The sequence below is a fragment of the Eutrigla gurnardus genome (assembly GCF_963514095.1).
Source record: "Eutrigla gurnardus genome assembly, chromosome: 13".
In the NCBI taxonomy this organism is placed as follows: domain Eukaryota; kingdom Metazoa; phylum Chordata; class Actinopteri; order Perciformes; family Triglidae; genus Eutrigla; species Eutrigla gurnardus.
The window spans coordinates 23446855-23460235 of NC_139936.1; the positions used below are offsets into that span (position 1 = coordinate 23446855).

General features: G+C 44.9%; 2 protein-coding genes across 3 annotated transcripts in view; one reads left to right on the plus strand and one right to left on the minus strand.

The window, feature by feature from the left end:
• The window catches only part of myl2b (myosin, light chain 2b, regulatory, cardiac, slow), an 80448-nt gene that overhangs the window by 1164 nt on the left and 65903 nt on the right, over positions 1-13381 (minus strand). The window contains exons 2-7 of the mRNA XM_084024674.1: positions 2568-2600; positions 1255-1347; positions 1093-1168; positions 383-487; positions 160-238; positions 38-86 (exon numbers count right to left, since the gene is read on the minus strand). Of these exons, the coding sequence (XP_083880800.1) occupies positions 38-86; positions 160-238; positions 383-487; positions 1093-1168; positions 1255-1347; positions 2568-2570 (405 nt within the window). The 5' untranslated portion in view covers positions 2571-2600. The remainder of the gene's footprint in view (positions 1-37; positions 87-159; positions 239-382; positions 488-1092; positions 1169-1254; positions 1348-2567; positions 2601-13381) is intronic.
• The window catches only part of cux2b (cut-like homeobox 2b), a 91674-nt gene continuing 86221 nt past the window's right edge, over positions 7929-13381 (plus strand). Inside the window, exon 1 of one of the 2 annotated variants that reach the window (XM_084024672.1) lies at positions 7929-8102. In XM_084024672.1, coding sequence (XP_083880798.1) covers positions 8040-8102 — 63 coding nt within the window. In that variant the 5' untranslated portion in view covers positions 7929-8039. The remainder of the gene's footprint in view (positions 8103-13381) is intronic. The other variant, XM_084024673.1, reaches the window with a different exon arrangement.

A 13381-nucleotide genomic window follows, 5' to 3' on the forward strand; every position in this document is an offset into this window, starting at 1 on the left:
CATGTGCACACGCTCTAGCATTGTCTGAGGTTCTCACCTCTTCGGCGGAGAACCTGTCTGCCTGCGTGGTCAACATGTCTGTCATACTGTAACGACAAGCAGCGACAGTGAGCAGAAAGCACATTCACCTCATCCAGCAACGAGCAGCCTGCTACTCACAAGTCTTTCTTTAACACTCCCTTCCCCTCCGGATCAAAGACCTTGAAGGCGTTGAGGATGGTCTCCTCCGGGTCCGCACCTGAGGATGAACAGTGGCAGCTCCGAGTTGATGAAAACCGACACAAAGGTAGCATCTTTCCTGGCCAAGAATAGCCTAGGTCCTGAAATACGTTTCAGTAGTTTGAATCGGGCTGTGGGATATGCAGAACACCCCCCACCTCACCTTTTAGTTTCTCTCCAAACATGGTGAGAAAGACTGTGAAATTAACGGGTCCTGGTGCCTCCTTCAGCATCTCATCAATCTCTTCCTGCTTGACATTTAAACGGCCTAGAAAGGGACGGCAGATAAGGTGGAATAGGGTTCAGAGCTGCAACTCATGCTTATTTTCATTATTGATCACCATTAGGCGCGGGGCAATATGAAAATTTCATGTTGCCATTATCCCGGCCAAAATGATAGCGATTCACGTTATTATCCTGATAATCATCAAACTATGCTTAAAACTTAAAATGGCACTAAGACTGACTGGAATCACTTTACATTTGGTTTGAAAAATCCACATTTCCATTGTGTTAGAGAGAAAACATGCATCTGTTCTTAGAGAACATCCAGGCTCTACTTTCCATTTGTCTATAATATCGAGCTAGATAGCTTTTTCCACTCACTCACGTCAATATTAACGATTATTCCGATAATGTAAATTCACCACGATCAACTTATTGAGTGATCCATGATAAAATCCAATATTGTCCACCTCCAGTCAATGTTATGTTCTAGAGTGATTGATGACATGGGTCAATAAAGTGAAAACAAATCCCAATATCCCAATATTCAGATACGTGGCATGAGACCAACAGAAGCTCATGTGTGAGGAGGTGGAACCAGACAGTGTTGCTTTGGCAAAAAACAAGACTTACACACAGACGACCTACCTAAAGCTGCGAAAGTGTCTCTCAGGTCATTCTTGTCGATGAAGCCGTCTCTGTTTTGATCCATGATGGTGAACGCCTGCAGGTGTGTGATGGTGACATGCAGTGAGCATTCAGCACACAGAGGGGGAAACGTGAAAGACAACATTTGGGCAGAGCACTGACTTCTTTGAACTCCTGGATCTGGGCCTGTTCAAACATGGAGAACACGTTGGAGCTGCCTCCCTCCGCCGCTCTCTTCTTTGCTTTCTTGGGTGCCTGCAGGGTTTCACAATGACGCTTTAATTAGCTCCAGTACTAATGGTGCGATCATCACCTGGCCCTCCGCTTCGGCTTCACTCATTATCGGTTTTACTGTGGACACACACGCTCATCATAACGAGTCAAAGATCAGCAAACTCACCAAGTGTGGGGCATTAATTGCACCACAGACAGGGTTTATACCGGGACGTGCATTTTCATTAGGGCGGATTACCAACACTGTCAGTTTGTTATGGAAATATTTACTCGAGCTTCAGTGTTGTGAGAATGCGTTCTAAGCCTGGGGAGGGTGTGGTCCATGGCCCCCACTCCCACAGTCCCCCGGATCACACGGGGGATTATTCTATAGGGCCCGGGTGATGACAGGGTGCTACACTGAGCCCTGTTTGATCAGAAATCCCTGGGAGGCGAGGATTATGTCGAGCTATTTACATGACTGCCAAGGAACTGTGAAAAAGAGTGCAGCGATGACATCATGTTGCTCGGCTTCACGGGCCTCTCGACAGCTGCTGTCTAACCCTTGTTGTGGATTAGCTCTCCAGCACTTGTGTATCTGGTGGACGGGACCTCTGGCGCTCGGCTTCATTTATTTCTTGATTTTGTTTGTAAGAGGATTCACGTAATCATGAGGACGTGAGGCACAATCTGCTCTTTCTTGATTTTTGAACCATGTGTAGATCACTCGGAGAGGACCAGCACAAACTTCAAACGTCAAGTTGGTTTGGACCTGTACCTGTTACTCCTCTCCTCTCCTTGTTTCCTCTCCTCTTCTCTTGTCTCCTTCCCTTCCCCTTTGACAGAAAGAGGTGGAAATAATTCCTCTCCTATCCCCTTGTTTCCCTTATCTCCTGTTTCCTCTCCATGCATCAATAACCTACTGTGTGTGTGTGTGTGTGTGTGTGTGTGTGTGTGTGTGTGTGTGTGCGTGCGTGTGTGTAGCATTACAAGTAGAAAAAATAAGAAATACATCATCAATAGGACAATTGATAATTGATGCTCTTTTTTGTTAATCTGTATTCAGCACCCACACGCATATTGAGTGTATTGATTCATCATCATTGGTGTGAGTAGGGCAAGATGTGTAATTCATCCAAACATGGCATAGCAGTGTGTGATATAAATATAATGGGATATAAAGGATGCAGCAGCAGAAAAAGGAGGTGTCCTTACCGTCTGGCGTCGCTTTGAATGCAACGACAAGGAAATTGTCCACTCACCATGTTTCCTTGGGAGCTGATGAGGACCAGGCCTGGCTGCTTTAGGGTGGAGTGCCACCCAAAACGAGGGCTAGATATACTGGCTGCTCGCCCCTACATAATGGGGCATGCTGGCCTATTAATACCCCAATGCCTTTTTAGTCAGACGTCCAGGTAAAGAAGGCTGTCCCCTCACCACCAACTCCACCACCTCCACCACCTTCAGCAGCCCCATTGTCAGAGTTCGTGAGATTTAGGGATAATAGCCAAACACACATACCCCATTACTGAGACCCAGGAATAACAACAGAACATAGCTCTGGCTCAGGGAGGACAATTGTTTGTGAGTGACAGTTGCACTTGATGGGATCCATCAACCAGCTGTCCCGTTAGTCCTCCACAGGGACCCGGACGATGGCGGGATGGGAGCCGTTTCTCGGGAGCACAATGAACGGAACTGTTAGATAAATTGACCTGAGCCCCAATAAGACCTGATTATAAACAGCATATCCAGCTGTGGAAAGCAGTAGGAGGGCTCACGCCATGCATTTCAGGAACAGTCCCGCTGCAATGATGGACAGTTGTCCTCAAACTGAACTAGTTCAGACAGCGTGACCCTGCTGTCCTTAACCCGTTAGATTTAAGACGGTTGGTGAGTTTGTGTGAGAATAGAAGGCAAGTGGATTTGAAGTGGGGAGTCAAAACTCAAAGAGGTTAAACTAGAAAATCACAAATATGAACTTGAATTATCGTCTCCAGATTTCGAACATCGCGACCTCTATTTCTACTTCTCCTGGGTGTTTCAGCGTCACTGTGCAGGATCGTGTGTGTGTGTGTGTGTGTGTGTGTGTGTGTGTGTGTGTGTTTGACACGGTTTGATCTACTGAAGGAGGAACGTTCCTCTGTGCTCCACTTAAATCTCTGTTTCCCACTCCACGTACGAGCAGGATTTTCTGACTACTTTGGGAAAGCAATCGTGGTCCGGTGTGTAACTTCCACCATGTGGAACATGAGACCTCCGCTGCTCAAACACTGACAACGTTGCAGTGAAGTAAGAGAGTCCAGCAGTTAAGGCCACAGAATATATGTGACTGAGAAACATTTTTAACAATCGATTTTTGGACAGGGCCACGTCAGGCAGACATTACTATTCAAAGCAGAGTATTTTATGGTATGTCTTAAAACGTGTCTGGAGGAGATCTTTAAGTGTCACAAGGGTAATTTTTATGACTTCTCTCAACATAAAACGTCATGCGTTTTGAATTCTTAATGTAGGAACTATAAACGAGTATAATGGTAGTTGTTTGAGGACTGCATTTCAGATGATCGGAAAAGTATTTGGTGTATAGTTTCATCAAAGGTTTTGATGATTTGATAAAAGACATAAATCAAAGGGTGTATAAATATATATTGGTATTTTGGATGCGCTGTCCCTTTAAGCATGACGAGACTGCAGAGGACAACTACACAGGGTCACTTGCATGGAGAAATAGTTAAATATAGCATTGATGGGGACCATTTGAATTTTGTTTTGTGTTTCTGAATATTTTTCTGTAAATTGCAATCTTCTACTCAGCAGATGAATCGACACGTCATAGCATGAAAATGTGTAGTTCATAACCTGCAGGTTGCATTGCAATTAGATGTTCCTGGTATTACGCATAGTGGTTCGCACGCAGGACTTCTGGAACATGGTTCATGTTATTAGTTGCACGTGTGCTTTCATTCATAACGTGGGCTGACAAGCAGAAGCAGAGACAAATGCTCAATTTTTCTAAGCCTGTACAAAAGCAGCCACTGTGGAAAAGGTTGCACCATATATTACGTAGGACCAGAGGTGGGACGTAACAAAGTACTTTTCACGTATTTGTACTTTACTTATTTTTCTGACAACCTTTTTACTTTCCCCTATTTTCTCCCTATATTTAAAAACAAATATCTGTACTTTCTACTCCTTACATTTTTAGAACAAGCTTATTACTTTAATGCATTTGTGTGAATTATCCTTTTTCTTATATATATATTTTTTAATATGGCGGGATGTCTAGTTAGCCTTGCAAAAACACAGCCAGTAGAAATGTCCTTCATAGGGATACTTTTTACTTTATACATTTCACAGCCTTTACTTTTTTACTTTCACTTGAGTAAAAAGTTAAATCAGTCTACAAGTATGTGTACTTCTACTTGAGTAGAGCCTGTCTGTATTTTTGACCCCTCTCTGGGCCATGTGGAGCAGAGTTCACGGTTTTCACTGCTTTATTTCTCTGACCAGTCACTTACCTCTCTTGTCCAGTGGGTAGTGCTAGCGACCCACAGCGTTCAGCATCGACACACTGCCATGCAGATCTGATCCTGACTCATTCTCAGCTACACCGAATCCACTCACTGCTGGTTCCACTGTTGCCCAATGCATTCTGAATGTTTTAGTTCTAATAACGTTAATTAAACTGCACCACGCAACAAATGAGGTATTTCCTTACGTTGATTAGGATTTCTATTCATTTAGAATGCCAGACATTACCACATTTTCTAGTGAATATTTAAATAAACCTTCACCCAACCAGCAAAAATATGATTTATTTTTCATAATGCAGCTGCGTAGTTACCTTCATCAATACAGGCAAGTCCAATCAAGTATTGATTGGTTCACGTAGGTGGATGGAAGGTAGCGTTATGAACTCTGCTGTTGATGAGAATGCAACCCTCCCGGGGAGGAACACTCTCCGGTCTCTCGTTGGAAGGAAGAAAAGGTTAAAGGAAAGTTCAATAAAAGCATCCTAGAATGCAAATAATTACAGTTTCAACATTCTGCTGCTGCTCAGAGTCAGAACGGCATCGAGTTACAAACGTGAACCTGCTCATTCAAAGCAGAGACCTTCCACATTTTGGCAGACCATCATTCTATTTCATTTTTTAACCCGCTTGTTTGGTTAAATCAGTGTTGCTACGGTAACCAACCTAATAAGTGCTGGTGGGAATTTTTAAAAAAAGGATTTAAACACGGTCAGTGAAGGGAGTATAATGACCAAGTCTGCCAGAGTCAAGGAACTCTAAGGTCTTTTATTAGTAGACGTGATGTCAGATCCCTCAGAAATGACTCCCACTGACGTCTGTATCGTAGTTATGGTCTGAGAGAACACTTCCCACATCCTCCAGGGCGGCGTGAGGCAATTAGCTTGTAAAACGGTTGTTTAGGCGCTCCATTATATCACCATTCAATCACCAAACAAGCTTCCATCACTCAGCAACACTGTGTCATGTCATGAAATACACTGTCAGCATTCTCACACGGTTTCTTGCCAAGAAACAATGTCGTCGGAAATCCCTCATCCACTGACCTCATCAAAACAATGATTTTCTAGCTCTTGGATAATTTCCCTTCTGTGCGCACAGTCCTCATTTTAAGTAACCGTGCATTACTTTTTAGATTAAGCTTAAGAGGCCCCTGGTGCTTTGTTGATGACAGTGGTGAATGTGAGGTCAAGATTATATTCAGAGCCACAGAACTGATTGAGGCCATGAGATTCAGCTATTTTTCATGTGGGCCCGACAGACAAAGCATCAGCCTGTGGAGGGGCAGATTGTGGGTTTAGGTCCCACCTGGGTCCCCAGCAGAGCCACGAGTGCTCTGCATTCTGTTTAGCTGGACCACGTTGTTCCAGTACGGCTTCTGAAAATGAGATTAAAGACACTTTGCTTTATCTGAGGTTTTGGGTCCAAACGGGGTCTGCTGGTGGTCCGTACTTTGTGAAGGCCCAGAGCTTCTCTCCCAGCTGACCCTGCCCTTTCACCTCCCAGCTGAAGGAGAGTTTTTCCACATTACTTCACTACACAATGTGTCGTCTGCTGATGGGATCCTGGATGATGGATGTTTCTGACCTCAGTCACCAAACTGAGGACAGATTTATTTTAAAGTACTAATATTCACATCCATATTTCATGAGTTGTAGGAATCAGAAGCGTTTTTATGCAGCTCAATGGCTGTGTTTTTTCTTTCTTACACCCAACTGTCTTCCTGATTATATTTGAATCCTGCGTTTTAGCCTCGCCCTAGAGCCACAAATAAAGTGCAATAAGCTAAACTTTTAATAATCCCCCCTTTCTTCCCCCCTTAGGTGTTTGTCTATGGCTGAGGAATATGTCATTGTCCCCCGCGGTGCTAAACATATGACCCGTGAGGATATTGTTTTCTACCTGAGACTGATCTTCATATGGGCTGGAAGCTACACGGCACACCGTGAGGCTGGCACACGGTGACCAGGAGGTGGAACGTGAACTAAACCACTGCGATGGATGGATACCATCACTCAGTCATTATGCTGTTATTAATGGAGGAAATCACACAATACTCATCCGCACATAACCTTGCCAGTAACTCTGTGGCGCCAGCAGGGGGCGCACCTGGCACCAGCGCTGCAGCACCCCAGAAGCCTGTGTGTGCTGCCTGACCAGAGGAATGACTTGTTTTATGGAGACAAAGAGCATCATCATGCTTTATTAAGTTGGACAAAGCAAAACACGCGGCGGGTTATATCTGCTTGAATTGTTGCTGTCATTCATTTCTGAAAGAAATTCACCATTTATTGTGTTCCACTCTAAACATATGTTTACATTGCATGCACAGATACTTGTTTCATCCTTATTATTTTGTGTCAATATCAATGCACGATTGAAGGAAAATAAGCAATACATGCACGCAGAATTGAACCATCTATGCAAACTGACCCGCAGAAATCAAAATACAGCAAACAAATCAAAATAAAACAACATAGTGTCGGGCTTCTTCTTCTTTTTATTTTAAGTATAGTAAATGGTGTTTTTTCATTAAAGCACCGATTATTGTAAAAACTAACTTTGCATTTCATTTGTAGTGTGTGTGTGTTCTGTCAAAATATGGACCTAGACATGAATTCCTACATTTGCATGAAAAGAAAACGACATGTGGACCAACGTTAAGTGACATTCTAATAAAAGTCGGACTAAATGTGTCGATTCTGCAGCTTCATTTCCAACACTGCCTCTAATTGTGCGCTCCTGTGATAAACAGTGTAAAAAAAAAGGGAAAAAGTAGGCTTGGCTAAATTCCCTGAACTCCACTAATCTACACATCATCTCCTTCCCTTTTCCAGACGGTATTGATCAACCCCGGGCTTTACGTCAGTATTGATAACTTTGCCAAAGCAAAATCAAGTGCAATTGTCCAGTTAATGTCGGGGACGAGGACACGGACACACTTGCTCTTTACTTTTACAAACAACCCGGGCTACTTCACTAGAAACAAAATCTCGTCCACTTTGTTTCTTCTCCTTCTAACTTGCACAGAAACCATGTTGGCAGGCTTGTCAAACACATCGGCGGAGTCTCGTGTCAACTCGGCTCGCTATTTTTTTCTAAAAGTGGGACCGGTGATGGTAAACGTTGTTTAACGAGGGGGGAATCCAGCCCACATATTTATTGCAGCCGCTGAAAAAAATCTCCTCAATATCCCCCAAGATGGCCGCCGATGTAGGATCGATGTTTCAATATTGGAAGAAATTTGATCTACGGCGGCTTCAGGTTGGTGCTATTCTCACCTTTCTCGGCTTCTTTTGCAGCGGTACGTCTCGCGACTCTGCTCCGGCGGGTGTCGTCTCGTTTTGGGGCGCGCGCGAGGCGGAAAGCTAGCGGCGTTCGCATTGATAGTTATTAGAAATTGATCTCTCTTCTGCCTTTGTTCAGTTCAATCATTGATCCGCGGTGGAGCGACCGTGGAGCAGCGCAGCCTCCCACGTTAGCCACACCGATCTGGGATCAGCACCGCGGACAGCACCGCCGTCCACGCGCGTCGGCGTTTTTAACCGTTTTGCTCGTTATTGTCGGCGGCGGCGCCGGCGTGCTTACACGGACGGAAACTTTTAATGCGCCCGAATCTCCGTCCTTGGACGTAAAAGGCTGTAACTTTTTCACACAGCTTCGTGTTTTATGCGGGTTGTGTGGACGGCCGTCGCGGTGCTGCTGCATCTTTCAGTAGGCTCAGAGTAATTCTTCTCATTTACAGCCTTTTATTTGTGTGTGTGTTCGTGCGTCAAGGAGGGTTTTGCATGTTTGGGAAGTTTGTGATTGGCAAAGTTTATTTTGTGCACATTAGACGTTTAACGGCAACAGAAAGCGTTGCGTTTGTGTACGTTTGGAGCCGCTAGCCGTCGGTGACAGCGCGACATCCGACCACTTAGACGAGCTTTAACGGGCTGGACTGTCGCCGCAAAAACATGCTGAGCGCTGAGGTGGAGGATGTGGCAGGTGAGCGGCTTGTTTAGTACCACAGCCAGAACATGCAGGCTGCCTATAGTCGCATTAAATAGCATGTCAGCTCCGTAGCCTTGTAGCTTCCACCCCTGCGGAGCTGAAAGTTACATTTATGAGCCACGTCGCTGACGGGATGCACGCTTGTCTTTCTGGGAGCAAACGTTGGAATAAGGTTGGGGAAGCTAAACGCTTGTTTCCAGGGTCCACTCCACTCCACCCCCTCCTCTCCTCTCCCAGAGCCGCATAGGGCTGCTCGGCCGGGGGGGCTGTGTAATTGTATTCCCCGCTAATGTTTGTAAATCAGCCTCGGCCGGCGCAAGGGCAGCGTCTCCGCCGTGACGGATGTCCTGTAACATGAGAGATGACAGGAGCATGGCAGCCCGCGTCCCTCGGAGAAGCCTACCGAGGAGCAGAAATCCGATCTGGTGGCGCTCGCTCGTCTTGCGTTGACCGGGTGTTGTTCCAGCTCCCAGCCGCTGGACCTCCCTCTCTCACCGGGCTGGGATCCAGAGGGGGGGCCGAGGGGAGCTATTGTTGTTGCGGCTCCCATGCAGCCTCCCCTCTCTGCGGGCTCTCGTCCGGACTCAGCCCGGCTCCGGAGGAGCGTGCAACATGTATGATAGATGTATAAATTCAAGGTTTTTCATTAAATATGACTGAGTGGCCTAGGAGCTAAATCTGAACTGCCCCTTAAGGATGCCCAAGCCATTACCTAGTGTCATGAGCCGTGATGTAGTGGTATATAATAAAAAGGGTAGCCTCCAGTCTGTGACCACCATCATAAGGCACACAGCCATTCATATATATAAAAATGTGTGTGTGTGTGTGTGTGTGTTCCCTTGAATGACCGTTTCATGATGCAGATTAACATTGATACCACTTGCTGTGGACTAGTAGTAGGTGTTAGTAGTAGGTGTACCTGCAGATGGTTTAAAGGTGGCTCAATAATTCCACCAATGAGAGCTGGTGGACGGTGGAAGTGATGCATGCAGGTTTTGACCCCGGCAGGTTGGATTATATTCATCCATGTAGTCCAGGTCATATTGTGAACCAGCAGTAAAACACCGTTAATAACATTATAAATACATTGTGCATGCAGGTTTGCTCATTCTCGCAGCAATACACATATTAGTCAGTCTTAATGATTCAATAAGCATATATAGATTCAAAGCGGCTTGAATTGCAGTGACCATGAAGAGCGTGCATCGACTTTGTCTGGAAAAGTGCCCTGTTATTGATGCTGTTCAACTGCTTTGTTGGTCATATGAAGTTTTGCTGTCGGTAATGATCACGTGACAGTTGGCAAAGACACAAACGCATGTTAGTTGAAAGTGATGGTTTGGCTTTCCACTGAAATGTGGTTTCTTCAGTGCTGAAAATGTAACGTCTCACTGGGGCGATCTGGCGTGGATTTGATCACATTATATCACTGTCAGCAGCTCTGGTGGACATTCCTACAAGCCTCTGGTTGCAAACATGCCCTGTAGCTTCAATGTGACATCCTCCACTACATATGTCAGAAATCAATTAATTCACTTATTTCTCATTCAGTCATGGTCGGAGCCTGTTCTGGCAGGCTAACATCATTACAGCCGTTTCCCCATCTAACCCCACGCAGCATCCTCGCTAAATCTGAGGACATCATCTCCCAGCTGTGTTTCTTAGCAGTTCACACCGGGACATTATTTTGTTGTTACACGTTATTATAACAGTAAACTGAGTGTGCAGTTTTTTTGTGTTTTTTTTGTGTTTGTGCGGCAGATTTGTGCCTCCGAGTTGTACAGGATGAATAATTCACCTGCAGGCTGATGAAAAGAGGGCAGGGAAAGTGCGAAGCGCTGAGGTGCAGTGACCTTGGTTCCTGCTGGCTGCAGGTCACCCGGCCGTTGCTGTGGTAATCATTCACACCAGCCAGATGGCATTTCCGTGGGCGAGCATGAAAAGGACGGGTCAGGGTCTGTCCTGCCAGGTCCTGCCAGGCCCAAAAACAACTCTGGGCCAATGGGGTACCTGGAGAGAGAGAGGGAGAGAGAGAGAGCACTGGGTCCTGCAGAAAGACTTTGCGGAGGCAGGTGATGAGAATGTGTGGTGGAAATGCTGGATCCTATCAGCTGAAATGTGTATCATTCATTCATCACACATATTACCTTTTAATTGCCAGTTAAGCACTCGGAGGGAAAAAAAGGGTTGTCATCAAAGCCGACCACAGAGATTGAATTGGACTTAACTTTGTGAAACTTTGGCCCCGTGCCTGGTCCTTTTACTCCCGGTTACTGTTATCCCCCGCTGTTGTTTTTTCACGATGTCGCAATGCTGTGCTCATACGGCGAAATAATGCTCCGCTTATTTGTTACCATTCCTTAGCCTTGTTTCCATTCTCTCCTCCATGAATCTAAGAGGCAGCGGGGTTTTAGATCAGGAACAAAAGCTTGTGATTGTACTACATTTAGCATGACTCAGTTGCTCTGGTGTCAGCTCTAATCCGCACACAGAGACAACAGTATTGCCAAACAGTGAAATTGCTTTGCAGCCTGTGAGCCTGGCTGCCTCCGCTGCCAGCCTGTGTGCTGTTTGCCAGTACCCCCCCCCCCCCCCCCCCCCCACACACACACACACACACACACCAACCCTGCAATCTCAAATTGGCTGTGAAAATCGGTCTCTGTCTCCATCTCATTCATGCTTTCATATATTTGTTTGCTGATATTGTTAATGTCACATGCGTCAGTCTAATCTCATTGTAGTGGAGAATAAGTGAGTCCAGAGCGCTTCAGATCTTGTATTATTTATCATAATGACTGTATCATTCCATTCACATGCCGTGGTAGATATAAAAGGCTTTAACGTTGACCTCCACCAATGGGTGCCGTACAGTTTGCGTGCTCATTATCTCCTTTTTCCAGACTTTTTGTCTTTTGTAGTCAGGTCTCTCAAATCTTCAGCGGATTAAGTGCTGTGTTTGAATGTAAAAAGCTGCCCCATCATCATAATCAGCGGTCGGGTTTGAGTTGCGCATGCCTCCCATATAAACATTTCTTAACAGCCTTTCATTATTACCACTTGTGTGAATGGATGGGTGGGGCATGTCTGTCACGGTCCCGTATCCTTCGGGTTGCCCCTCTCTTCCTTTGACAGTGACAACAAAGCGGGTAAGAAAGAGAGGAGCTTTTACAGGACTATCTGGGGCAAATTGAGATGTGAAATCCAGGAGCCATAACCCCGGTACATAAAACGCAGGGAACATTAGAGAGCGAGAGGAGTGAAACAGACTTCAGCATTAAGCTGTTTAACCTCTCTGTGTAGCATTAGTGGTAGAGACTTCAAAGCAGATGCTTCGGCGTTGGAAGCAGAATGACAAATGGGTTTAGAGACAGCTACGGTGAGCATTCTCACTGGAAGACTAGGCCTGTCATTAATGTCAGCTTAATCACTTTGACCTTCCTTCAAGTAGATTTCCATACCTATCCAATCATTTTGCCTTTGCTTGTGCTCCTGTTGCAGGCTGCCGTATGTGCTGCTGTTTGATAAGCCTAGTTGTGATGATTTTTTTACTGCCTATACCAGCAATTATTTACTTGAACTGTCCTGAAAGCTCTAATATTAAAGGAGGCTCCATAAATATATACATTTTCTTTTAGCCATGCATTTAGCTTTGGAGTGTTATTTCCAAGGTTTTGACATGATCTCTGCCTCTACACCAATGCAATGGAAGGCAATTTCCTTTCCGTTGTTTAGAGCTTTCAAAAAATTACAGCTAGCAAGTGTGTTTCAGACATGTCACTGTTCTGTGCCACTGCTATCTTCTTGCCATTCCCTCCTTGATTGGCTCATGGCAAGAATGTTTAAAACAGGCAACCTTCTTCAGTGAAATATAACATAAATATGACGTTAGGTAAGTACAAAGCAAGAAAAAAAACATGAAGGGTCTTCAATATAAACCTGTACAATCTAAGATGAAAGCTATGTAAAAGCATCCGGGTCGTTCCTGTAAACTGGGTTGTTTGCATGCAGAAACACACAATGCCACGGGCTTAACGATTGGTTTGGTTATGGTAACAAAATGACTTGGTTAAGGTTAGACTTCAGTTTGTGTTTAAATAAAACAAATAATAAAAATGTAACAGCATCACCAGTCAATAAATCAACCTAATGAGCCGCTCTAGGCTCTAGGAGATGATGCAGGACCGTGATGTGCAGGATGGTCGTGGATCAGGGTCACAATCCACAGACCTCTGTGATCAGGGTTTTCAGGAACTACCAAAGAAATACGTCTCGACACAAAACAGTTGGCAGCAAGTCTTGTGGATTTTTACAGAGAAACGGGGACGTTGTTCTAAAAAGAGATGTTGCCATGAAATGTTGTCAGGGCTGTGAGCGCCTCGAGTGCAAATCTATTCACAACTATTTTTCTAAATCTCAGAGATATTTCAAAACCTGAACAAAGACAACCAAACCTCCACTAGATACCACTATCCCATGTTTTTATTTGTGACCTTCTGAACTAGAGCAGCTGACATGATATGATTTCATAAAGTTGATTATTAATTGTT